The 25,602-nt window shown below is 40.1% G+C and overlaps 1 protein-coding gene across 1 annotated transcript in view; it reads right to left on the reverse strand.

Moving 5' to 3' along the window:
- The window catches only part of COMMD1 (copper metabolism (Murr1) domain containing 1), a gene marked incomplete at its 5' end in the record, with an annotated part of 49,677 nt that extends 26,369 nt beyond the window's left edge, over positions 1 to 23,308 (reverse strand). Inside the window, one exon of the mRNA XM_009077018.1 lies at positions 23,027 to 23,308. Coding sequence (XP_009075266.1) covers positions 23,027 to 23,308 — 282 coding nt within the window. The remainder of the gene's footprint in view (positions 1 to 23,026) is intronic.
- Between the last annotated feature and the right edge of the window lie 2,294 nt (positions 23,309 to 25,602).

The raw sequence follows: 25,602 nt of genomic DNA on the forward strand, positions 1-25,602 counted from the left end.
GCTGCCCAGCTGGCCAGACAGTGTCGCTCGCCAGAACTTGGCCATCAGCACTTCACCAGACAAAAACACCTTTCTTGGGAGATGTGACTTTATAATCAGGCATTACAACACGACTGCAATTCAGTGTCCAGAAAACAACAGAAGACTTAATCCTTCCCATGCGAACACCCCGAACAGCAATTTGAATAAATAAAATGTAAGGCAAGCTAAGTTTTAGCCATTGTGTTTTTCACGTAGAAAAGCCAAAAGGTACTAAATTTAAACACTGAACATAAAGGAGATGCTGTGCTGTTCTTTGTGAGGTGCCCTCCCCCACTACTCTGCTTTCACCAGGGGCTGTGCGAGTCAATCTGAAAGAAGCTGAATTTTGTAGGAAAACATCTCTCTCCCTGCTAGAAGAAGAGATTCCTCTGACCCCCAACTGCCACAACCTAAGGCAAAAGGGCTTTGTCACCCTGCCAGGCTTTGTGCATGCACACACACACACACCACGTTACACACCTCTGCAAAACATCACTTTGTGGAGATAATTTATAAATGGTTTAAGGCTGGTGTTGAACTCACCTTGTGCAAGTGTGAATGGTACCCAAGTTACAGCATATGCACAGGGGGACAGGAGGCAGAATATCAAATGACAGAAATAGCCCTGTCTGTGTTATTGTTTATTATCTTTCTTTAATTTCAATTTAAAATACACTTTAGAGATAAGCATAAAAGAACCCTTTTTTTTTTTATCCAGATCAGATACAATGAAACTTGTCCTGAAAGAATTTGACCTTACTTTTTAGCTGTTCTCCAGAAACGCTACAAAAACAAAGTTTTCCGCATGCTGAGAAGAACAGAAACAAACATGAAGCTTTAAAATTTGGCTGCCATGGGCTGCAGCTCTCCTATCCCAAAGCCAAACTCTTTGCCCATCCTTGCCAGGCTGCACCATACAGCTACAGCACATCACCTCAACACCTTCTGTTTTTCCTTTTTCTTCTTGGCCATGCCAATACATGCAGAATGTGATAACACAGACAGTTGATAATACCAAAATGTGAGAATTTGAAATGTCTTTTTAAGCTGATATCACCTGCATTACAGGACTTGACACGACAACTCCTTCCACAGCAAGCTGCACAATGAAATAGTTTTTCCCTTAGCCATGACTTAGGTGATATGTAATTTCAAAGATAAGTATTTACAAATATTTACATTTATTTACAAAAATAAATATTTACAAATCTCCTAAGGAGCAAAACCACACGGTACTATTACTGGTTTATGAATACAAAATATATTTCTGTAAAGTGATGGCAATAAAAAAATTACCAATAAAACCCCAACTAATATTTCGCACTTTCTGTATTTACTTGTATATTTTTTTCAGGTTTCTGAACTCTGAGTATCAGCAGGGCTGCTCCCTGGCATGAAATTCCCTTACTCAAGGAGTGCACAGGATAAACAGGCAAAGCAGACTGAATCAAGCCAGAAGTTCAAGATACAGAGAGGTCAGCAGCTTTTCCTGTGGATTTATTGCTGATGAAAAAACTGTATAGACAGTGCTAGCTGCTTCCTGCTCAGGCAAAAAGGAATTGATCTTGACATTGTAGATCATGTTTCAATGTTGAATAAGTGGTTGTTTTTCAGAATACATTGACATCTTTCAATGAGAAGATAAAACAAATCAGATTTAATTCTGGCTGTCTTCACAGCCATGCTGTCAACTCCAGTCCCTCCTGCTTCAAACATCACACAGCCAGCAATGTGATTTTCACCACAGTTTCCTACAGTTTTATAATATAGAATGTTTAAGTAATTTTATTAACCCTATGATAAATATTTTTTACTGTAACCGATATTCACTGTGAAAATATTGTTATGATAACAGATTTAAATTATTCCATGTTTTTAAAATGGAGAGATGTACTTCCTAAAGATTAATAAAGGAAAAACAGTCTCAGGCAAAAGAAATAAATAGAAAGGAAAGCAGAATTAAAGAGGTTTAATTGCATTTAGAAATGTTCACATCTTGGTTTGCAAGTTTAGAGAGACACACAGAAATATTTCTGTTGGCAAGAGCTGATCAATTTGTGGATGAAGATGTTGTTTCATTTAGAGCATTAGAGGAACACATTCCCTCTTCTTTAATCAACATAAAAGTATTTTTCCATTATTTGTATTACAATGTCTATAAATGTGCTATCTTCATCAAAAAACTGCAGTCATTTTGAATTTCCATCTTGTTTTAAAAACTGTCTGAGAAGTCAATGTGTAAAAGAAAAAGTAATAGGACTTTGCACAGGATGAAACAGGATACCTCCCTCCAGGACTGGAGGGAACAATCAGCAAACTCTCAGCTTTTATTTAAGGATAATGTTACAGGCACAGCTATTACAATGTCACTGAGCTAACATGAGACAAATACCTCACTAAAAATTCTTCTCACAGTACACCCTTTCTTTTCACCCCCTTCTTTCCACTAGCAACAAAAAGATTAAATGCCTCTACCAAAAGAGATAGGAAAATGCTGCCACTCAAAGCCCTAGTGCAGGTGATTTTGGAGGGAGACAAGATCAAGAAGGGGCAGGATAGGAAAAGATGAATGACAGTCATCATCACCGAAGATAGACAGCAAACATAAGTATTAGTATCACAAACAAACTTTTTACTTCTTTTTACAGCTGAACTTGGAAGATGGCTTTTTGCGGTGCTAGCTGAACAGCCAAGTGTCTTTCACAAATATTTGTGCAATAAACCACACTGAGGAGTATTCAGATCAAGTCTAGGTAGCTACAGTGCTTAAGGTGGTCTTTGTCAGGCTAAATCTGTCCACTGAATCCACCCTGAGTCACACCTGGGAGAAACCTCTCCCTCCACTGACTACACAAAGAACCTACAGAGAGGAGACTCAACACACACCATTCAGAAGGAATTTTGATCACCAAATATTAGATAGGGAATGTATCTTCCCAGATGTCACCTTGTACTTCTTGGAGGCAGCTGCTTGAATTTTTGTTTAGCTGTTGTTTTCTTCACTGCTTTTATACTTCAGGTTATGAAGAACTAGCAATTCCAGGATCACTGGATTAGAGATGGGATGAACCCTTCAGAAACACAACTATCATAGCCAGCTTGCCTTCACCATCACTTCAGCAGGTTTCTAGCACAGCCTCCTTGAGTTACACAAGGCAGCCAAACTGAGGTCCTCTCCCTATTTCCAGAAAATCCCCCTATGCCAGTGCTGCCAGCCACTGGAATCCTCTGCAATACTGTTCACTAATCTGGCCACAAATCAACCCATTAAAGCAGGCAAATCCCCTTTCTGTGAGCATGGAAGAGGAGTAAGGGACTAAAACCTGTCTTTCAGCTGTGGCAGTTTGTTCGACCTGCTCAAGCATGATGCATAACTGCAATCTTAACCCACGTGCCAATTCCTTTCAGGATAATATTAGCTAAATCATGGTACTAACCACTCTCATACCCCTAAGGACTAGGAAACTGTTGTACCTGGGACTCCAGCATGCTTCTGGAATCACAGGAGCCTTTGACACACAGGGAAGGGAATTACATAACCCTAGTGCCACCAGGGATGTCTAAACACAATTCTGAGTTGGTTCTGCTCTTACATCTGCAGCCATGGCCTTGAGGCCTGTATACAATGCATTTTCCATATTTTAGAAAATTCTGTTTCAAGTTCCAGAACAAGACTGTTAAGAATTGCTTCCTGAACAAGTTAAAGGCCAGGGAAGTTAGGAGAATATTTTATCCTTTTGTATTTCTACCTTCCAAGCAAATGTACAAAAGAGTTCCCTTCCAGTGTTCATTTGAAAAACATGACTAGAAGCAGAGATTCATTCGTATTTCAGTGAACAGCACTTTAACACAGGCAGGTTCCCACATCAGAAGCTGTTCTCCTGAAGCTGAAACAGTACAAAGGCATGCAGCACTAATAAGCACTAAGCAAATCATTAAAAATTAGTTTCTTCTCAGGTAAATAGCATTGACATTGTAGTGGGAATTAAATATGCCTCTTGTCTCAACATCTTGGAATCAAAGCAATAAAATGCCTTATAAAAATTACCTGATAAGAACATGCAGGCAGTGTGACAGTGTTTAAGATCACCATGGTACCTGACTGCAATGCTGTCACAATTATGACAGTGACAGCAAGCTAGAAATCTCGAGGTTTTTCAAACAAGACAAGCTCCAAGGCTCCCTTTTAGATTCAGAATTCCTGGGGTGGAAAAAGCAAGAGGAGGCAAGCATATAAAGAAAAGATGTGATGATGATTGTGTTCACAGTCCCCGAGGATGAAAAAACTCCTGGGTGATGCAGCTTACACTAATAAGCAATTCAGTACTTTAAGAACAGTATGTACTCCCTCCCCTTAAAACACTCCCTTAATCTAGGACATGGTTGGCCCTCCTGGCTGCCAGGGCACACTGCTGGCTCATACTGCCATCAACCAGGACCAGGACCCACAGGTCCCTTTCTGCAGTGCTGCTATCTGGCAGTTTCCCAGTTTGTATGTACATCCAGGGTTGCCCTATCCCAGGTGCAGAATCTGGCACTTGTCTTTGTTAAATTTCTTATGGTTGATGATTTCCCAACCCTCTAATTTGTCATGGTCTCTCTGCAGGGCCTCTCTGCCTTCCAGGAAGTCAACAGCTCCTCCCAGTTTAGTACCATCGACAAACTTCCTTAACATCCCTTCAATTCCTTCATCCAAGGCATTTATGGAGATGTTGAAGCGCACTGGAAGTAGGATGAAGCCCTGTGGAACCCCATAGTGACCACTCAGCAGCCTGATGTCACTCCATTCACTATATCCCACTGAAATAACCAGATTTCTATCATTACAGGAACCTCAGAAGAAATACTCCGTGGGTATCTCCGAGAACTTCTCCACCCTGGAGATTTCTCTCAGTTTGAGTAACTGCTAATTTCTTCCTGGCACACCCACACAGAGCAACTTGCAGGGGTGCAGTCCTATGAGCCTGAACATAAGTTTCCAAAAAAAGTCCTTGGGCACATATGATGTGAGGGGTTGAGTTACACAGGTATCTGACACATTGCAATGACTCAAACCAGAGTGAAAATTTCAGAGGCAAGAAGGAACAGGGAAACAGTGAAGAGCAGAAAAAGCCAGATTAGCTTGCTTTACCCAGATATTTATGCAAATGGAAGGCTGCACATGAAACCAAATACATTCAGAACTTATCAGAGGCATGGACGTGCCATTAGCTTTGTAAAGCCTGACTTTTTCAGCTCATGACTACAGTCCAGCAGCTGTAGTGCCATAAAGGCCACTTCTTAGTGATGTAACACATTCATGATTGTAAAATATATTTTTTCTGTTTAGGTTCTTATACTATCACTTTAATACCCGGAAAAAGGCTGGAAGGACTTGAAAAAGTCCTCCTGCTTATCCAGAAATACAGACTGTACATGTAAAGCATTTTGCTTTGATAGAAAAAAGCCACATATTCTCCTCAATATCTGACTCATTGCTATTTACCTGATTTGTCTCTGATTAGTACCAGCCAAGTCCAAAGACTAAACCCAAGACTGAGAGATAAAGCTGTGCTTGTACAGAGGAGCGAGAAACTGTGGACAAAACACATCTTCAGAATTTCAAGTGTAAGAGATTTTAATATGTTTGTTTTCACCACAAAATGTCACGTTTCATCCACTTTGGTGACCCAACTTTTGCCTCCGTCAAAAATACTGTCGAGTGTCAAAAGGATGCTGGCCTTTGCATTAACAATGCTTGTAGTGTGAAGCTTGTTTACCACTGAGGAAAGGAAAAGAAAAAAATAAATATTTATTTCCATATGCAACATACAGAGCTATTCTTCTCTAAATAAATGGACCCATTTATTCATATACATCCATCTTCTCAAAATTTGCTTTCAAGTAAGGCCAACTCAAAAGTAAAGGTCTAAAGAGGAAGACTTTAGTGCAGGCTACAGATGACAGACGAAGTAAGGGAGGGAGAGAGGAAGAGATAATGACCCTTTGGTTTGCAGATGTTTAATGAGGCATCCAAAGACTTCATCTAACATGTGCACAATTAATTATCTTGGTAAATCTATTAAACCCCTTGACAGCACCCTGTTTGAAGCTGAGATTGCTACATGATACACTAGTCCAAAGGGGAAAAACCATCAAAAAGAAGAAGCAGTGTCCTCATGTGCCCTGGAGCCACATGTTGCAGCATCAGTGTGCAATACCATTGGTATAGACTGATGTGCAATTTTAATTGACAGCAGTTTGCATACGTTCATTGCAACTACAGCTCACTTAAAATGCTAATATGCTTCCTTTTAAGCTGCTCTCTGCCCAATTCTAATCAAGTCTCCAGGGTAATAAGCCTTGGTTGTGTTCATGTGTTCCTCAACTAGCAAAGCTGATTCTCAGTATAATCATCATAATGAACAAAGTTTTACAGCTTAGCTACATAAATGTACCACATAAAGCTCATTATTTCAAATACATTAGAAGATGCAGGTACCAAGTAAATCCTTTATGTTTCATCCTTGTTTTTAAAGCTCTGCTTTGTTATTGCAGTTCAGTAAATCCACAGAAGTACAGACAAGGAGTTTCATGCACAGTTTCAAGTGAAGATTTCATACACTGCTTGAAGAAAAACAATCACCAAACCACACACAACCCCAAGAACAGAACTTAATCTATTCACAGCTTCTCAGAAAAATAAGCTGTGCCACAGGGCAAGAACATGCTGGTTTCACAACCCAGCACTGATCTCAGTACGATAACATAAAGTGACAGCACATGGAGACACCCTACAAACCTGAACCTTCCCCAGGGAAGCCTCCATACCTTCATGTGGTCACAGGCAGCTTTGACCTGAGACAGTTTGTGGCCCTTTGCTGTGCTGCACAGCTCCGATAAAGAAAAACACCCTCAGCAGCTCTGCAGAAAAAAATCAAGGAAGCAAGCTGGAGAGTGAGGAGGGGAAGCCAAGGGAGTGAAAAGACAGAGGAAAGACCCAGAAGAGCACCCTGAGGGTGTGGGAGCAGAAGGGAAAAGAGAGGCAGAAGAAATGAAAGCAGAACCAGCAGAGAAAGGCAAGGGAGAAATGGGAAGATAGAGCAAGGCACACACTGCCGCTGCCGAGAGGTGACCTGCATCTCAGGACCTGCTGGACTCTGAGCCTGTGCTGGGACTCTGACTTGGACGTCTCTGCCAGAGTCCCCTACTCCTACTGACCATTCTTGAGCAGTTGCCAATTTAGCACCTACTCTGTAAATAGTCCCCTGTCTACCAATAAACTCATCATAACTGATGCTCAGGCAATCTTCAAGCAACGGCCTATCTTTTAGAAAAGCAGCAGAGTATCTCAAAAGCAAATCCTGCATCTTCGCTTGCCACACCTTCTAAAAGTGTTCCAAGGAAAACAACCTGTCTACCCTGTTAAAGATGCCAGAATCTTCCTTTGACAAAAACAGCTCAGCAGTAATTATTCTATCCTTTCCTGCCCAGCCTTACAAAATACTCACTTTACCTGGGAACAAAAAAAGTGCCTGCCCAGGGTGCACTTCAGGGGCAGCTGGGAAGGCTCAAGTTCCCAAAATCACAGGTGTATTACAGCTATCCTACTACACCAGTAAAAATTAGATTTTTCTGCATGATTGCTTACTCCTTTAGCAAAGCCTGAGATTCACCTTATTGATTTGAGTGTATACAATATAACCAAATGATTACATTTCACTAGGTATAAAATGCTATTGCTTCACGGTTCAAAATTTGGAAAAAGCAAGATGTTAAGAACAGGTTTAGGCTGGATAATACATACACTGGCATGGAGCATGAGTGTCTGGGGAAACCACTTCAGATACAAGACAACATTTGACTTAGGTTCTAACAACGGGGAAAGAAAAGAGAATCACTAAAAACCATTTCCCAGATTTTGGATGGGAAGGTATTAATATTTTACTCTAATATATCTCCACCTCAGATTGCATTTGGCTGGAAAAAATCCCACGAATATTTTCTCCAGTGGCTTGTGGATATCATAAGTTCTGCCTTTATAATGCATGGAGCTGTTAAGTAAACTTATTTGCCCACAGGTAAATGTTCCTGTGTGCGTACAGGAGGTCTCAACCACATTTTTCCAGGTGACCATTCACTGTGTGTTCCCTGTTTTTCCAAGGCTTGGTCTGAGGCACCTGGAGTCTGGTTTGCAGAAGGACGGATGTCTCTCACCACTGTGGGTGCACAGTCAGAGATGTATGCTGGTAATACATCTCTAAGGCTCCACACTCTGGGAACTTGGGTTGAGGGTTTTTCAAACTGGGCACCAGAATTAGTGGAAATCCTTGTGCTTATGTTCTCTGCCTTCAGATTGTATCCTTGAAATTGGAACAATAACTGACATAGTGACTGATTATAAGTATTTATTTATGAGATTTTTATGGCAGTAAGAGGGTTTGTATAAGGAGCCTCCAAAATAATAAATACTATTAAAATAAACCACGATGAAATGAATAATTTTGTATTAAAATACCAAAAATACTGAAAACAAATGTTAAACAAAGGGAGAATGAAAGAAGAAGACAAATTACTTAGCAGAACCCTTTCAACAAGCCCCTTATTATTCTGGGCAGTGAATGAAACAGAGGCAGTGTGGGAGAGAAAACAAACACACAAGCAGAGCCAAGCAAAGGGCATAGAAGAAATGAGGGCACAGAAGAGCTGCGCTCCAACAGGGAATGGTGCCAACTGGGGAAGGTGGTGAGACAGCAAAGGGAGAGCTCTGCTGACAAATCCCTGCCTGAAGGAGAAAGCCCTGCCCTCCAAGGGGACAGAGGGCTGCTGGACACTGCTGTCACTTCTTAGGAAGGGACATCACAAGCCAGGCTGACCCAGAGCACAACAGGCATTTGAAGCCATGTGCAAGTTTCTGGCTGACAGCAAGTCTTGCACACCCTGTTTGCACATAAAAGTATTTGCCACCCTCAGCCCTCTGGCCAGGAGCTCTGTGTGGTGCCCTGAGAGAAAGGCATGACCTGAAATCTCTCCAGGGAGTCAGAAGAGCTTGTAAAGTTGTCATGTAGGGGGGGGGGGGGAAGAGATGCACAAATAGGGGAGAAGGAATGAGGTTGTGTCACAGACTTGGAGCACAGCACCTCTGATAGACCCTTCTGAAAATCCTTTTCCAAAAAGCAATGCCCAAGTAAAGCAACATCCAATGCTTTTTTAAAGAAAGTACTGCCTGTGCAGAGCAAAAGTTAATGGTTTAGAATAAAATACAAAGATTCATTAAATGCAGTTTTATTTACCAGGTACCTTCTACATTAGGATCATGGCAAGCCAACATCCCTCAGACAACCCAAAGGCCACTGGGATGTGACAGCACCATCCAGCACTCAAGTCCCTCAAACCAAGATCTCCTCCAGCAGCTCTGGAAAACAGTCTCCTTCAGAAGTGAGCAAGTCTTTTTGATCTCCAAGCTCTGTCAAAACAAACCTCTTTTCACTGCCCCCTTCCCCGGAAAGAAGCTTCAAGCCCTTGAAACCGATCCATTTGTTCACCATCTTTCAAATCCTTGCTCTCAGCTGCAGGTATTGTCTTTCTTCTGTTTCTGCTACCTTAGCATTCACTAAGCTTAACTTGGTGTGTTTGTAGAAGAAAGTTATGAAACAAAGGGGCTCGGTCACACATCATATCCAGACAATCATATTTCAGTGCTCTTGGACCACAGCTTATCTGGGCTGTTAACTGTTAGGCAAAGCATTTAGCATGCTTAAATCTGTAAGTACTTCTGCTCTGTAAACTTAATGCTTGTTTAATATGAGTTTAAAATGAAACACACATTTAACGATGTTTTCTTTATCATTTAATTTATAACTTGCATTAATTTTACCCCTAGAATTTTGATTTAATGCAAATACAAGTGTCTCTCTCACTCAGCAGCCTGCACTTCTTTGGCCTACAGAGTTTAATGACATTCACTTAACTACACTTCCTGCAGTATAAGTGGAGGTGCTGCATTTCTCTTCTGCTTTTGCTTTCTCAAAAACAAAGGCTGAAACAGTTTGTCTCTTCTACCCTGAGCTGAACAAAGTGACAAGATTTTATCCATACCATTCATCAGAAAAGAGAAGTTGTCAAGCCATCATTAATCACTATGCAGTTCAGACAGGGAGTGGAATCTATCTCACCAAACCTTGGGCTCCTAGAGCTGACCTAGCAATCCTTGTTTTCCTCTGGAGTCCATGCAAACAGATTCTTTGAGGGCAAGGCAGACACCTAAAGTGAAGCAGATTTATCATTCCCTCAAACAGCCTAGGTTTCTCCATGTGCTCTCTGGTGAGCTTTGGGTGACCAGCTGGATGCAGACACGGCTTATTGTTCATCTCCAATGGGACTGACCTAAGCACCACTGGACAGCAATGGCAATGGCAAAAAAAAGCATTTTACTACACACAGAAGTTGACTGGATTCAATCAGTATCTCTTCTCTTCCAGTGGCAAAGGGTCGGTAAGAAGACACCAGTCTGGGAAGATGGTGTTGCTAATACCTGCACCTTCAGCAAGAAGCATGTGAATCAACACCTCTTTTTCATGTTCTCACAACAGTAGCTATCACAAAAGTCAATTCTGTCACGTGTTGTGTTTGCTCTCATCGTATAATCAAGATATCTGTAGGCAGGAACAGGTTCCAGTCTGATGAAGTTTGATCAGACTTGAGCTTTCTTCCAGACAGCTGTGCTTCATAGCTGTCTCAGAGCATCACAGTGATACCAGCGTTCCCTTTCCATAAAAGCAGGCAGTTTAAAATTAGCTGCAGATAATTTGAAATGACTGCTTAGAGAAGAAATGCAATTTTCTGAAAGGGGCTGTTGGTTCTGAACATGATGCACTGCACTCACGATCTGTCATACTGCATTACTTCAGACCAAGTAAGTCATGCCAGCGTAACTGACTCGAACTGGTTATGTTAGAGACCCTCCTCAATGCTGAGTTCTTTTAAGATGCTGCCTTCCTGGCTGAAGTCTTAGGGAAAAAAAAGAAAAAAGCCATTATCAAACTCATTTTCTCAAGTCCTGTGGCATGGTGACAGATTAAATGGAACAAAATCTTTTTATTAGTTCTTAAAGCATAACTTCATTTTTGAGGGTGATTCAACAGAAATGGAATCAATAGACTCAAAATTTATTGCCTGTAAGCATTCAAATATCAAAACATCAAAAACCTTCAGAGGTTTAAAAATACATAGGTATTATAGAAGCTTTGCACGTTCAACCAAGATTCAGAAGCTGTTAGAGAATTTTTTCTAATTCCAGTAGTAATTTGTGAGTATCTCATTTGGTTAGGCCACTGCAAACTAAGTACAGGGCAAGCATGTTCCTGGTTTGCATTGGTGGAGCTTGGCCATATTTGAGCATGAGGAAACTTTGTTCTTTTCATCTTGTGTCTGCCTATCTAACTCCACCTAATGCTGTCTGGGAACTCAAATGACAATGCCAAAATCTTCACTAGGTCTCCATGGATACAATTTATTACAGTTCATTCATTAGGAATGCACCAACACATACAAGGAGGGCAGATTGCCTGCACAGAGGTCCTTTGGTTGTGCACAGCCAGGGTGAAAAGGAACTAATAAGTTATTTTTGTATATAAACCAAGAGGGTTTATACCCTCCTTGCAACTCAAAAGAGAAAAAAAACCAAACCTGAAAAATTGGCATAATTTGTATGGTGACTTTTAAAATTGGGACTATATTTCAAGCATTTATTAACCAAATTAAGCATATGCAATTTAAATCATGCTTTTCTTGTCTTATTAACATATTAATGAATATACATCAGTGAGGAACTAAAAATACATTGACTATTTACATGTCTGATTATCTTTGTAAAGTTTTGCAACTGATAATTTGAAAGGACAGGAAAAAACAACCCTTGTGTCAAGGTCTATGCAAAATTACAGCTTCGAGAGGTTTCTTAATCAAAGGATTGTTCTGTATCTTTTGTAAGTTAGAATCTCTTTCTAAATGAAGAGGATTTGCTCTTGGAATTATGTTCAAAGTAGTAATTTCCTCAAGTAGTAAGTAGGACAACAATGTCTTAACCAAACACGCTTGCCAGTGATCTCCTCCTAACCATCTCCTTTCAGAGAAAAGCAGGGAAACTTACACTTCACCACTCTGCCTCAGCAAGTATTTTCAAAACGAGCAAAAAGAAAAAAATTGAACAGACACATGCAAGGAAACAGGAAAAGCTATTTTGAGGATGAAATTGTTGACAGCAATCAACTTCTTGTAACTATTGAATGAAAAAAACCAACCCCCAGACAACGAAACAGTTTATTTGTTAAAGTTGTAAGTCAAGACTCTCTTGCTGTTCCCAGACTTCCAGCATTACTCAGGCAACTCAGCCAAGCTGTGGTTCAGCTTGCCATATTTCCCACCTAACACTAGACAAAATAGTCAGACAAGTAATAGGACCAGTATTTCAATCATGTTTCTCATTAATACTGTCACAAATTGTACATAGCTGTGAAAATTTCTAGAAACAAAGAACTAGAATTCTAGAAACAAAGAACAAACACTATTAAAATACCAAGACTTCTCTGTTCTTGCAATCTCAGCAGGTTTCCAACTCCAGATACATTTTTAGATCATTTCCAAATCAGATGCCTTTTCCACACATTTCTCCAGATGAAGTCTACAATACAAAACTCATCCCAACAGCCATGTCTCTCATTTTCTATTCCTCTTCCATTCTTCGAAGAAAAGCTGGCACTTAGAGAAGTTATCCTCAGCACTCAAGGAAAGCTTCTTCATTTCTGTTCAAGAGATGACTAGCTAGGATTTAAAACGGTGGATCTTTGAACATGTATGCTTAAATGAGATATTTTTTCAGGGCAAGGCAGAGTTCTCAATTTGTTTTGCTCAATTTTGCCCTCACCCTGTCCCTTCAACAAATTGATCCACACTACAAATACTTTGGGTGAGAAAAGAAAAAAGGGTGGTGAGGGGCCAAAAAATTTTCAGTTGGACTCCCTCAGCTACTTTCAGCTCTATAAACATATCACTGTTGGGGTAGCACAAGGGTGAGAACAAGTAGCAAAGGTCAGGAACTCTTCAAGTCCACCTTGAGGCAAGAAGAAGACCTTAAACTTAAAACTACCGTCTCAGGTCTGCATGTGATTTTCTGTGGTAGTTCTATTTACTGCCTTTCTTTTAGTTTATGTTTTTAACAAGATGAAGCAGAGGCTAGCGTGCGAAGTCACACCTGTAAGGCAAATCCACTGAATATGGAAGCAAGTGAACCTCCAAAGTAGATGAAATCTGCATGAGTTTCTTCGGTATAAACTCCTTCCAGTCATCTGCTGAAAACCTGACCTGCAAAAAAAGGCCTTGTTTCCTACAGTTAATTCGTTCCCTTGGGAAGGCGCATGAGTCTCTCCCAAAATTTCTTTTCTGGCATCTAGAAATCCCTAGGTAGCACTGCTAGTAGCACATAGCAGCAAGAGCAACTGCAGCATGAGTGAGAGTTTGCTTTTATCCAAACACGGTGCTAGTATTTCAAGCATTTCACATGTTGATTAACTACATTTCCGTGCAGGGAGCTCACAGTACCTTAGCATTAAAGCTCAGTTATCAATTTCCAAGGACAGCTTCGTACACCAGCAAATTCCAGCTAGCTACCAGTGAAACGCCTCAGTGCAAGATTTTGTAAATGGAATGATAAGAAGGAAAGGAAAGGAAAAGAGTGAAGTTTATGTTTTTCCATTTTTAACTAGGATGAGACACATGAGTAGAAGCACTAGAAGAATGGAAAGACAGTTTGCGAGAAATTATAATGAAATTATCTGCACAATGAAAAGATTACACCAAGAACAGCCCATGAATTGCATACTCCTGTTTCCCATGCCTTCTGCTACCTAATGTATTCATAGAACTGTTCACAATGTGGGAATTCAATTAATGAGGTAATGTGGAAAAACAAAGCTGCTGGCAGATAACATACCAGCTGCTCAAAAGAAATGACATGGGTTCACTCTTCCCCCAAAAAGATAATACACGCAGAGAAACATGGCAAGTTTAATGGCACAGTTTGCAGTGATTTTGCTTTGTCACTGTGGACTGTGTTGTTTCTTCTGTTGCATCAATTCTTGTACAGCCAAAGATGGAGTTCAGCTTTTATGAAAAGTATGGGGGTGTGTATATATACATATATACTTTTTCTAAAAGACAGAAAAAGGAGAATCCAAAGGATTAAGCAGCAAAGAAGAGCGCAAGTTAGAAGTGTTTCTCCCCAATTACATGGCAGCTTTCCAATTTTGTATCTTCTGATACTTTCTCCTGTGTTAGCTCTTCCTAATTAAAATAAAGGAAGTAAGAACCTATTATTTACCCCCTGAATGCTAATACTCGGGGACCTCAAAAGAGATCATGACAAGCCTGAAAGGATCTCCAAAGCATTTTTCAGTGGCAACATGGCATAGTGTCAAGAGGGGAAAGCTGGCCAACTGGCGAGACAAATCTGAATGCATTTGGCCAGGCTAGGCCTGTAAAAACAAGATGCTTTGTCAGCCAATGCAGTGGGCACTGATGTTCATAACAACTCCTTTTTTCCTGAGTTTTCTAAGAACAAATTACTTGCTAATGTTGCTATCCAAGTCCTCTAAAGAACACAGATGGACTATGCCACCACAGCTAAGATGCAAAGAGGCTTTGATTTGCTGTATACAGGCTCTCCAGCTAAGAAATTTCCCCTTTTTAAAATAGGCTATGAGAATAATGGAAACCTTTTGACTTTTTTTAAAAGATGCTAGTGGAGATTACAATATTCAGTCCTTCAACTATGTTTCCCCTCCTTGAAGGCCTCCTGGGTTACATATATTTCACAAAAATATATTTATCCCAAGTTAAATGAATTCAGAATACAGAACACATTTGCTTTCACACCCAAACTACATGCTGCTTGTTTTACAAAAGGTGGACAGTGCCCAAAAAATCACTAACTTCTATATACTTACATCAGGAAACATTGCACCAGGAAATGCTCTCTCTTGGTCCTTGATGGCTGGCAACACAGCAGCAAATAGACCCAATCTTTGCATTGCAAAGTTGCTTTCTAACTGATCACATTGGCCAAGTGTGGTCACCTCTGTCTCCCATCCCAGTCTTGGCATTAGTAAAATGAGAAATGGTAGTATTTTTTAATCCACTGTTTTCATTTCTGTTTTATCTCACCTTCTGCAAATCTCCAAGGACCTTCCGCTACATACATTAAAACTTCATCTTTTGAAGCTTTACACTACATTTCTCCTCAATTAAAGACTGGTTCTGCTGCAAGGTCATGCAGTCAAATGATGCCAGTCTCCATGTGGCATTTTGAGCAAATGCAATGCTTTAATTTGCATGTTTGTAGACAGTCTCAATACAGCTCCATGTCCATGGTGGCTGGGGATTGCACAGACAGTGGGATTGTCTGTGATTACATATATGACAGCAGTTGTGCAAGTGTCACATTGAAACTGCTCTGCCAACCTGCCTCAACCAGAGCAACCAGACAGGGGATATGCAATTTAGAGTCTCCAAATTATCCAGTTAATGCAAAGTGGTAAGGAAGCAGAAAAAACTCATAACCATCCTCTAGGCTCATTAGTGATACAGGAACTTTCTTATTAAAGCACAGAGCCAGAGCTGCGGAGGTTTTGAAGGCCATCAGACACCATCATCCAGCCTCTGCAATGTGTTCTTTTTAAATGCCATGAGCTTTTTGCCCCCCAATATTCAGTGTAACAGTTCCCAAAAATTGGCTCTCCCTCTGCTGAAACCAAACTGCCGATTTCCTGACACAGGAGTTCATGCATTCACACCAAACTAAAACACAAAGTACAAAAGCCACAGAAACATGCTCTTGGCTCAGTCTTCCATGTGAGGTTCAGTGCATAGGGATGGAACTGAAATGCATAGAGCAACTGGATTAAAGAAGGAGAATGAAACCATCCATTTCACCCTAAAGCCTGCAGGTTAAATGCTTGGGTCTGTTGTGGTGGAGGCTCTGACTGTATGTCTCACCACAGTGACTTTAGTCAGCTTGAGTCTTGAAGACCTCCAGCATGCACTGGAGGTTACCCTAGGTTACTCCTAGGGTAACCTACCCCAGTACTGCAGGAATGGCAAAGAAAAGTTATGGAAATGCTTTCAGTAGGGGAGCCATGATAAGGATCATGGGCTGCTGGTTAAGGGTAGGTTCCAAAAGTGTACCAGCAACTTCTGGGGGCAGTGGAGCTGGTAGTAAACCAGGGTGAGGACTCCCAGAAAAGCCATAAGCAGACATAACACAGGGATGATAAAACTAGGGAGAAGAAGAAAGACCAGGACCTTCTGACTAACACAAATGTGTAACACCAGCTCTAAGGAAAGGTATAGATAAGTGATGGGATGCACTTGCTAGGGACAATTTTCAACAGACAGGTCTGTTGAACCCAGCTGTCCCTGTCCCAGCCTCATTGCAATATGTATCCCAAGGCTGAAAGATGGCTCTGGAGGCCATTTCATCAAAGCTATGCCACAGATTTAATGCCAGATTGATGTTAGATTGCAAAATATTTGTTGACATCATGAGATATATAACAGATGGTAAGTCCCCTGTCATGATATCCAAGACCTCAAAGTATTTTCTGGGCAAATAAAAAATTTCAAGGGTCCAGGACTGAATCTGAATTTAGGCAGAAGGGAGGCAGTAAATCTGCATCACTACAGTAACAGCTGTCTTCATACAGCTCATCTTCAACTAATGCAGAATTTTCCCTGTAATATCTTGACCTCAGCTACAATCAAAAATACTGTTGTCTCGCTTAACTTATTCTATTTGGCTATTTCAGTAAATCAAGTTGCAGAGTAAAGATGGCTGACAAGGAATATATGAGTACCTGTGCACCTGCACATCTGTATATACACAGCACAAATAAACTAGGATGGAAACTGCTAGCACTACTAATTGTAGAATATCCTTGCTTTGTATAGGATGAACAGATGAAGCAAAACACATTGTCAAATATATAGAGTGGAGAAGTGACAGTTCAAGTCAGATAGTTATTTAATACCTCAATTTAATGCTCTTATCTCCATAACATACATATTATACTTCCAAATTCCAAGAGCCACAAATAACACAATGCTCTTCTTGTTCCCCAAACTTCCCTTTCAGAAGGTGACAAAAATTGAACTGTTGAAGCAAAGGACTACAGAGAGTACCAAGCAGAGGATTAAGTACATAACTGAGTTAAGTCAGTCAACTGTGTTCCAGTTTTCTCTGTGCTGAGTGACCTGCTGCCCTCTCTGTTTTTTATTAGCTTTCGCACTGTACTGCCTTATGTAACTGTTCCCTCCAGCTCATAAATTTCCAAGGTGAACAAAAGCTCAAGTGATTACATTCGGCTTGGCCACAAAGGTGATTTTTTTCCACTAACTTGTACTTACCAGGTTCTACAATTTTAATCACATAAAAATATTAAGCCCATTGAGGTTAAGCTGATCGATTTGGCATCTAAATGCCTGTGCTTTTCCCATTTTTGACCAGAAGAATATTTCTGATAATGTTAATAACTACAAAGATTAAAATGGATTATCGCTGGAAGGGAAAAATGTGTTGGTCGTTGTTTTTCCTTGCCCTTTGCAGGACAGGCTGGCATTATTTTGCTTTGAATACCTAGAACTGCTTTTCATCTCTCTGTGCATCGCTTTGCCCATACCGATATCCTACACAAAGTGGTCTGTCTTTTCAAACAGATCCTACATAAAAATACTGAAGGTCCATTATCTGAAGTTATTTTCAGCAATAGCTCTAACGCAACCTGACCTGGAGACAGACAGAGGCAAATGCAAGCACAACCATAATCCCTCCTCCCTATGGCATGAATTTACTCATGACATTTTCTTGATTTGAACTTCCTTCAGTGGTGACAGCTATTGCTGGGGATAACCATTGTCAAGGGAAACCAAGAGACCTTTGCTTACCAAGAATGTGCAAAATGCCACCAGAACCTCAGCAGCATTCAGTCTGCAATCCTAGCAAGGTAATGAGATTTACAGAAGACAAACTCTAATATTTTTTATTACACTGTGAAACCATGTTCAATTTTAATATTTGTCAACATGTGTGAATGCTGTAAAGAAATATGATTTGTTTATAGCACAGATGACAGAATTTTCAACCTCAATTTGTGTGAAATAGACAGAACTAACAAGTCGGAAAAAAATTTGCTCTCCCAGTTTACTTTGAGACCTACTTCATTCCTTCCCAGAACATAAAAGAATTAAATCTTTATAGTCATACAAACTAAAACTTGATGAAATTTCAAGCTCCAGCCCTTCAAAATCCTGGTAGCATTTTACCTCCTGCATATAGCACATGGCGATTGTCTATATTACTTATGAATTCTTTCTGCATTTGAATTAATAGAATTATTACCTGAACTATTATTTTCTCTGAATTACCAGGGTCTGGGCCCAGGTGTTAACAGAGAGCAGGTGTGATATACCTAAGGTCAACGGCCAGCTGACAGTTCAGACTTTTTCAGCATCAGGTACATTGTTGCACACAAAGGTGCACTTCATCTAACAAGTCCTTTCATCAGAAAGTACTTTACCTCACTGAGGAGAGTTTAAAGTGACAAGCAAAATGCAGTCAGAACTACCAAATGTTAGATTTTCAATTTATCAAAAGGCTATTACTAATGCCTGCCCATTCTTTAAAGCAAAATAATTGCTATATATGAAGATACATATCCCTGGTGATTTCAGACTTCAGAAAAATTATACGGAATGAAAGGTTGTTCTTCCCCCTTAAATTTGAAAGAAATGACCCTAATTTCTAGGCTTACATGTAGCTTCTGGTATTTTCTATATAGTGGTATTTACCTACTGTATATTACTAGCTTAAATTTCATGACATTTCTGTCAGATAGATGTTTTTAAAAAGGAAAGAGAAGAGATATACAATATTTTCGGAAAAAAAACCTCTAATCCATAATCCTGATGTGACTTCCTCAGGTCTTTCTGGGAAGAATCCTGCAGTGGAATCCCAACTTCATGTTAAACCAGGGCAAAAAATAATAAACTAGAGCACAAAATATGCTTCAACATCCAACAAAACTCCTGCAGAACTGATATTACATGGATTACTGATATCTTATGCACCAAAAAGAAACACATGTGAAAATACCCACTTTGTAAAAAAGCCAAGACCAAATTCTCAAGCTAGTCTATAATATCTCATCAGTCTTGGATATTAAACTGCAAAATACATAATGCTGCAAGAAAGTAAAACTTACTGGCAGATCAGCCCACAGCACTAGCAGGAAGAACACAGCCCCAAGGGAAAGGCACATCTCATGAGAAAAATAAAAGGACAAAGTCCATAAAATCATGGACTTAATGCCAAGCCACGGTGCAAAACCAGGGCGTTAATTTTCTGTTAATGGCAGGGCCAGCTATAAATCTGACTAAAATCTGCAGGTAACCCAACATTGCACAGCAGCTGCTGCTCACCATGTGGAGCAGTGCTGGTGCAGAGGGCCAGAAAGGGCACGAGAAGGATGATGCTCCAGATTACTACACTGCCCCTCCCAGCAGATTCATGCCTGCTGAAATTTCATGCCAAAAGAGCTTTACAGTGATGCTCAGAGAGGGAGAACAAGATTTAAAAGGGTATAAAGGAGGGGGCAGGTAGCTATAGATGATTCACGCTAAAGCCAGCAAGGTATAGAGATACAGGAGGATAAAACCCTTGTACCCAAGAAAAGATGGGCTGTTCAAAAAGAAAGAATGAACCAGCAGTGATGAGCACTGACTATCATGAGATGAAGGGAAATGCAGGCTAAAGTGCAACTGCTCTAGGATTTTATTTTTAGTCATACTGTTAAAGAAAATGGGCTTTCAAAGCAGAGTACTTCATGGCTAGCATGTTCATCTGCCTTTAACCAGGATGTATAAAGACTACACACCAGCATAAAGGAAACTTTAAATGTTGCTGTAAAATCTTTACCGAACAAGAGTTCAAACTGCAAGTTACAGACCCTGAACCAAATTTTTCAAAGTCTGAAGCATGATATTTTCAAATGTTTCTCATCAGAAGTGCTTTTTAAGAGCACTTAGGGAAAAGGGTTCATTTTTTTCTACCATCAGTCATGGCAAGGCTAGCAAGAATTAATGCATACAAGTTGTGATGGATTCACAAACCCAGAAATATCTCTCTCTGGTCAGAAAACATTCAAGAACTTTGACAAAATTAATGTAAACTCAGTCTACTGGCATTTATGAACCACTCACTTCTAACTCCCCATTTCTAACCATGTTAGTTCTCACACATACAGTCTTTCCATCATGAAAGAACTGACTGATTAAAATTCAGAGATGGCAAGCAAGAAGCAAGGTTACTTATGGAAGCAAAAGGAGCAGAATCTCCATCAAACAGCCTTGACATTCTGCTGGGTAGGGATCTAAATCCAAGAGACATAGAGAAGAATCAGAGTGACTTCTGGAAAGGAACATTTTCTACAGAGCATTTCTTTGCTTCTGTTGAAACATGAAATATTAATGTCAATTCATTACACATCAATGCATTTGTATACTCCCCCGTTATCAAGTGTCCAAATGAAAACAGTCTGTTGTGAATAATTTACTCCTGAATCATCAGCCAGCTTTCTTCTGCAAAGCCAGGGGATTTTCACTATTCACCAAATCCCATCTATGACTGACAACGTTTTAGAAAAGATGCTCTCTGTTAAGTTTCAGAAAGGTACCAATATATGTCTATTTGATGTGCTTCAAAATTTCCTATTTAGAACAGGTACAAAAGTGCTAACAATAAAGTCAAAATACATATAAAGACTATAAAATATGACAGTTTCAAGTCTGTGGGCAGGATCCAGCATGAAAGTACAACTTGTACAACCTCTAGTAGTAGTCTCTGCAACCATCTTTCCAGGAGGTCCTTGGGGACATATTTGGATATGTTGTGTTCCAAAAACTCATCCCATCACAGGACTGTGCAGCCTGATGTTGGCTGCCTCAACAAAAGCTTTACAGCAGAGAACCTATTTAGTACAAAGCAATAGACTAAGTGAAACCACATCTTCTTAAAATAAACACAGATTCTGACTCAAGTGGTGACAGTGTTAATTACTCCATGATTATTTTGGTAAGTACCAGTTCAATTCACACCAGACTTACCAACAGCCCACTGCTGCCCTCAGCAAAGGAGGCAAAAGTTGTGTTTGATGGCAGTTAAAAAAAACACATTCACACAACCACTTCCCTTTGAAATATGAAGCTGCCTTCCTAAAATAATTAATTTTGATTTTGTTATGGGGCTCTTTGGTAAGAGAAATTACAGTGTCTCAGAAATCATAGAATCATAGAATCAACCTGGTTGGAAGAGACCTCAAAGATCATCAAGTCCAACCCTACTGTCGTTACTAGACCATGGCACTAAGTGCCACATCCAGTCTCGTCTTGAAAACCTCTAGGGATGGTGAATCCACCACCTCCCCAGGCAGTCAATTCCAATGCCTGACTACTCTCTCTGTAAAAAATCTCTTACTCTGGCTGCACAGGGTGGAAGAAATATAATGTACTTGCTGATTGTTACTATAACAATCCATTCCTGGAGGAAAAAACAATTTCAAAACAAGAGTCACTAACTACGTAATTCCCTTCCCCAGCCCAAACTGGCACAGAAATGTAACAGCAATGCTGAATTAAGGATGTATTTTTTTAATGAACACAGGTATTTTTCCCATTTGCTCACTAACATACTCAATGTACTCATTATAATGTACTCCCTGTAACCTTGTTTTTAAAAACCAACTTTTTCCATTTGTTACTAATGTAATTATTTCCAATCACAAGGTTCTGAGCAGAAAACTCCACTTCCCTGAGCCTAGGAAAAACCCTAAAACCACACACTGTTATTCTGTGGTCACTGCTGAGATCCATGCGTGGAAGGCGTCTACAGTCGGAAGGATAAGCTTTCAAAGACTGTGAAAAAAAGTGAACTAACAGAATGCCTTCAACAGCATACACTGTGTCTATAGGATCCCAGTTTACTTATATGTTCATTCTGGTCTTGGTCTAGCCATGCAGTTCCAATTCCGTTATTCAGTATGCATAGGTATATTCCATGTGTGTGCATGTATGCATCCACTGAGGTACCCCTAATTCAGGTACTCTTGCTATAAGCTACTCAAACATTATGAAATAGAAGAAAACTTGCTAAATGCTAACTATTAACATCAAAACGCCCAAATTAGCTCATGGTACAATTTGCAGTAGCTATTGCTAAGAAATGAGGTTTTAAGATTTACTAGCACACTGCAAAGGAAAAAGATGCCAAACTGAAACACATTTCCTGTTAGAAAACGACAGAGAAAAATGAAGATGGAAAGCTGTGCCTTTAGCTGTACATTCAGATGAACTAAAAGGATTAAGAAAGAAATGCAGTGTTCAGCACTGACAGAGATATCTATCTATCTATATCTTTCAGGCAGATAAGGCCAGATTGCATAATGTGACAAGCAATAGAGATGTACTTCTAACATAAAAATAGGTGTTATGTAAAACAAAAAGGAGTCTTTCCCCTCATTTGTTCTAGAATGTAAGGCATGCTTGATCATCATAATTTGTGAACTTTACTCTTTTTAGGCATCTGCTTTTTAGATATTACCTAATTTTAGTGTTTCATAAAAAAAACTAATTGACTTTGCAGTACATGGAATATAAATAGAATTATAAGATAATGTTTGATTCTACATCCTCAGATTTTTCAAGCTTAAAGAAAGCTCTCAATACATATATGAAGGTAGAAAAAAAAAGGCAAAACTTGCATTGACCACTCACTAAAGCTAGACCACAAGTTCAAGTACATTAAAGGCCCAGTGGTGAAAAATAAACTGACTTGATCTGGATGCATTGAATTCAGTGACAGGTGAAATGTCTCAACACATACATAGCTACATCAGGTTTACATATTTTGCAAAAGAAAGCTTACCTGTCCATTTTTTCCCAGTTCCATTTCAACTATTGCAACAGGAGTGTTTATAGGATCAATGTGTCTCAACTGTGACTTCAGATCCACCCTCCAGTTCATGTTTTTCAATACATTATCCCAACGGCTCTGATTGATCAGGCTCTCATGGATCTTAATTCGGTGGTTCTTCCAAAATTTTGCAATGACTGCTGCTTGATCTGACGTGATGCCACCTTGTTTTTTGGTTTGGGCGGTGAGGAAAGCTTCCAGTTGATTCAAATCCATGTCTGCTGAAGCGATTGACTGTAGGAAAAATAAAAGGAGCAAAAGGGAAAAGCTTGCACAAAATCACCCCAAGGTTAAGACCGTCTACAAAAAGGTCACATCTCTAGGGTTTGACAAATACTGGACCTTAAAGGGGTAGTACAAACAAATCTAGGTTATGCAAACAACGTGACAACTTTCATTAAAATTCAGTTTGCAAGTGTCTACTACTTATCCCAGATTCCTTCCCCAAGACAGCTGGAGGGTAATGGATTGGTAACAGCGATGAGGAAACTGGGAGTGCCTTTGGGAATGCAGTACTGGTACAGGATAACAAGGAGGCTTCTCGCTGTCTGCCTGGCCCTTTCCCCACTATGCCCTAGGCATACCCAACTGGTCACTGCTAGGAAACACTTAGTCAGGGGTCAGGTACTATACTGCTGTTCTGAAGTTCTGTTTGACAGGAACACTGGGGCAAACATAGTATGCTCCTGGTCTGAAACAAGTGAAGTGACATCCCAGCTCATTGCAACATCCACAGTAGCATCTGCCATCTGCACACCACAGATAAGGAAGCAAAACTGGTAAATGCAGCACCAGTAAAGCAGGGTCTGCAGCACTGGCCACAGCAGTGTGCTGATTGCAGCAGCAAGAGCATGAGCCCTTCAAGGGAGAGTCTCTGTGTGCATGAAAAAATACAACTGCATTTTTTCATCTATATTATGAGACAAAAAAAGCCTTATAAACGCAACTGTAGCTTCTTCTGAAGCGTTGGTGAACTTTCTCAGGCTAAATACTTTGTGTTTTGCCATGGAATTGAAAGGGTCATTTACTCCTCCCCTCTGTGCAGCAATAGAAATTATTATTCCTAACCTCTCTTTATATATATATATATATCCAGTTTTTCCATCTGTTTTTACAAACTGATAACCCCACAGTCTTCTATTTGCATTGCCTAACTGGCAATGGTTGCTATATACAGCCATGAAGGGAGGAGAGGACGTGAAGTAGACAGAGGAAACTGTGGTTAAATTTCCCCATTGCAATTTCAACCAGACACTTTTGCTTCATTTTTACACAAAATGGATGCAAATTATCCAAAATGAACACATCACCTCTAAGCGTGTGCTGATATGAAGCACAGCAAGGTGCAGTGCAGCCAGTCCTTTGGATTTGCCTTGATTTAATCTTCCTCGACATCGTATTGCTACTGCTGTACTCCATGCAGTCAGGGAAATAATGATCTCACTCTTTTTAGCCCAGGGGGTGACATCGTCTGGCTTTTGGCTGGAGGCACACTGTGTACTTCACATTGCTTGTCTGCAAAATTGGATAGTGCTTAGTTTTTAGAAAAAACTGAAGTTAGCAATTCGTGAGCTTGCTGAGGACAGGAGGCTGCTGCTTCATTGATGATGAACTAAAACTGCCAGCAGGGTGAGATACCAGCAGGCATTGTCACCATCCTTTAGAACAGACAGGTGTCAAGGTACGTGATCTTTGTCACATCAGGAGCAGTCTGAAATTCAACTGCAGGTAAAAAAGTAAAACACAAGAACTAACCCAAAACTAAGAGCTTGCACATCACACAAGCCACAGAGAGCAGCAGCAGGTTTGCTGCTTTGAGGGGAGGAGAGCCAATGCCACAACATGCTCAACTTTCAGCCCATACACCACCACATCCTCCTTTACCTTGTGGTTCTTTTTAAAGAGAAGAGCAAACAAGAAACAATACCCCAAAGTAACCAACTTGTGACCTACAACAGGTAGATCATTTATCATTCTGTGGATAAGATCTTTCTCCTGAAGCATTTGGGGTATTTTTCTAAGAGGGATAAACTGCCTTGCCTTGCTTTCACAATGGATCAGCTGCCTTCTGTTACGTGACTGAGAAAAGAAGTGGCGATCAACACTGGAAGTAAACCCTCATCTGCATCAAGATTTCAGCTTAATAGGAGCACCTGCCATTTTATTATAAAATTTGAGATACTTAGTGGACTGTTCTGTCTTTTCTATACAGCATTTGACATATTGGTATATATTGCTTGCTCTTTACAGAAAATAGTTAACCTAAGAGGTAATTATCCTGTATTAATTATGCTGTAAGTGAAAAAAGCACTTTGTTTCATTTTCAAAAGAAAAGCTATTTAGATTTACAGTCCTTTCCTACATCCATGTCTTATAGGAACAGGACTGTCTATTAACAGCAGTGTGGAGTATTTTCTGGTTTAATACTTTTCATATCACATCTGTGTGTCGATCTGTTTGCATGTTGTGTGACACCAGCTACTGCTCGTGTACATCTCCTGTGTTGGTTTATGTGAATGAGGGTAGGA

Source organism: Acanthisitta chloris, unplaced genomic scaffold, assembly GCF_000695815.1.
Source record: "Acanthisitta chloris isolate BGI_N310 unplaced genomic scaffold, ASM69581v1 scaffold11196, whole genome shotgun sequence".
NCBI lineage: Eukaryota > Metazoa > Chordata > Aves > Passeriformes > Acanthisittidae > Acanthisitta > Acanthisitta chloris.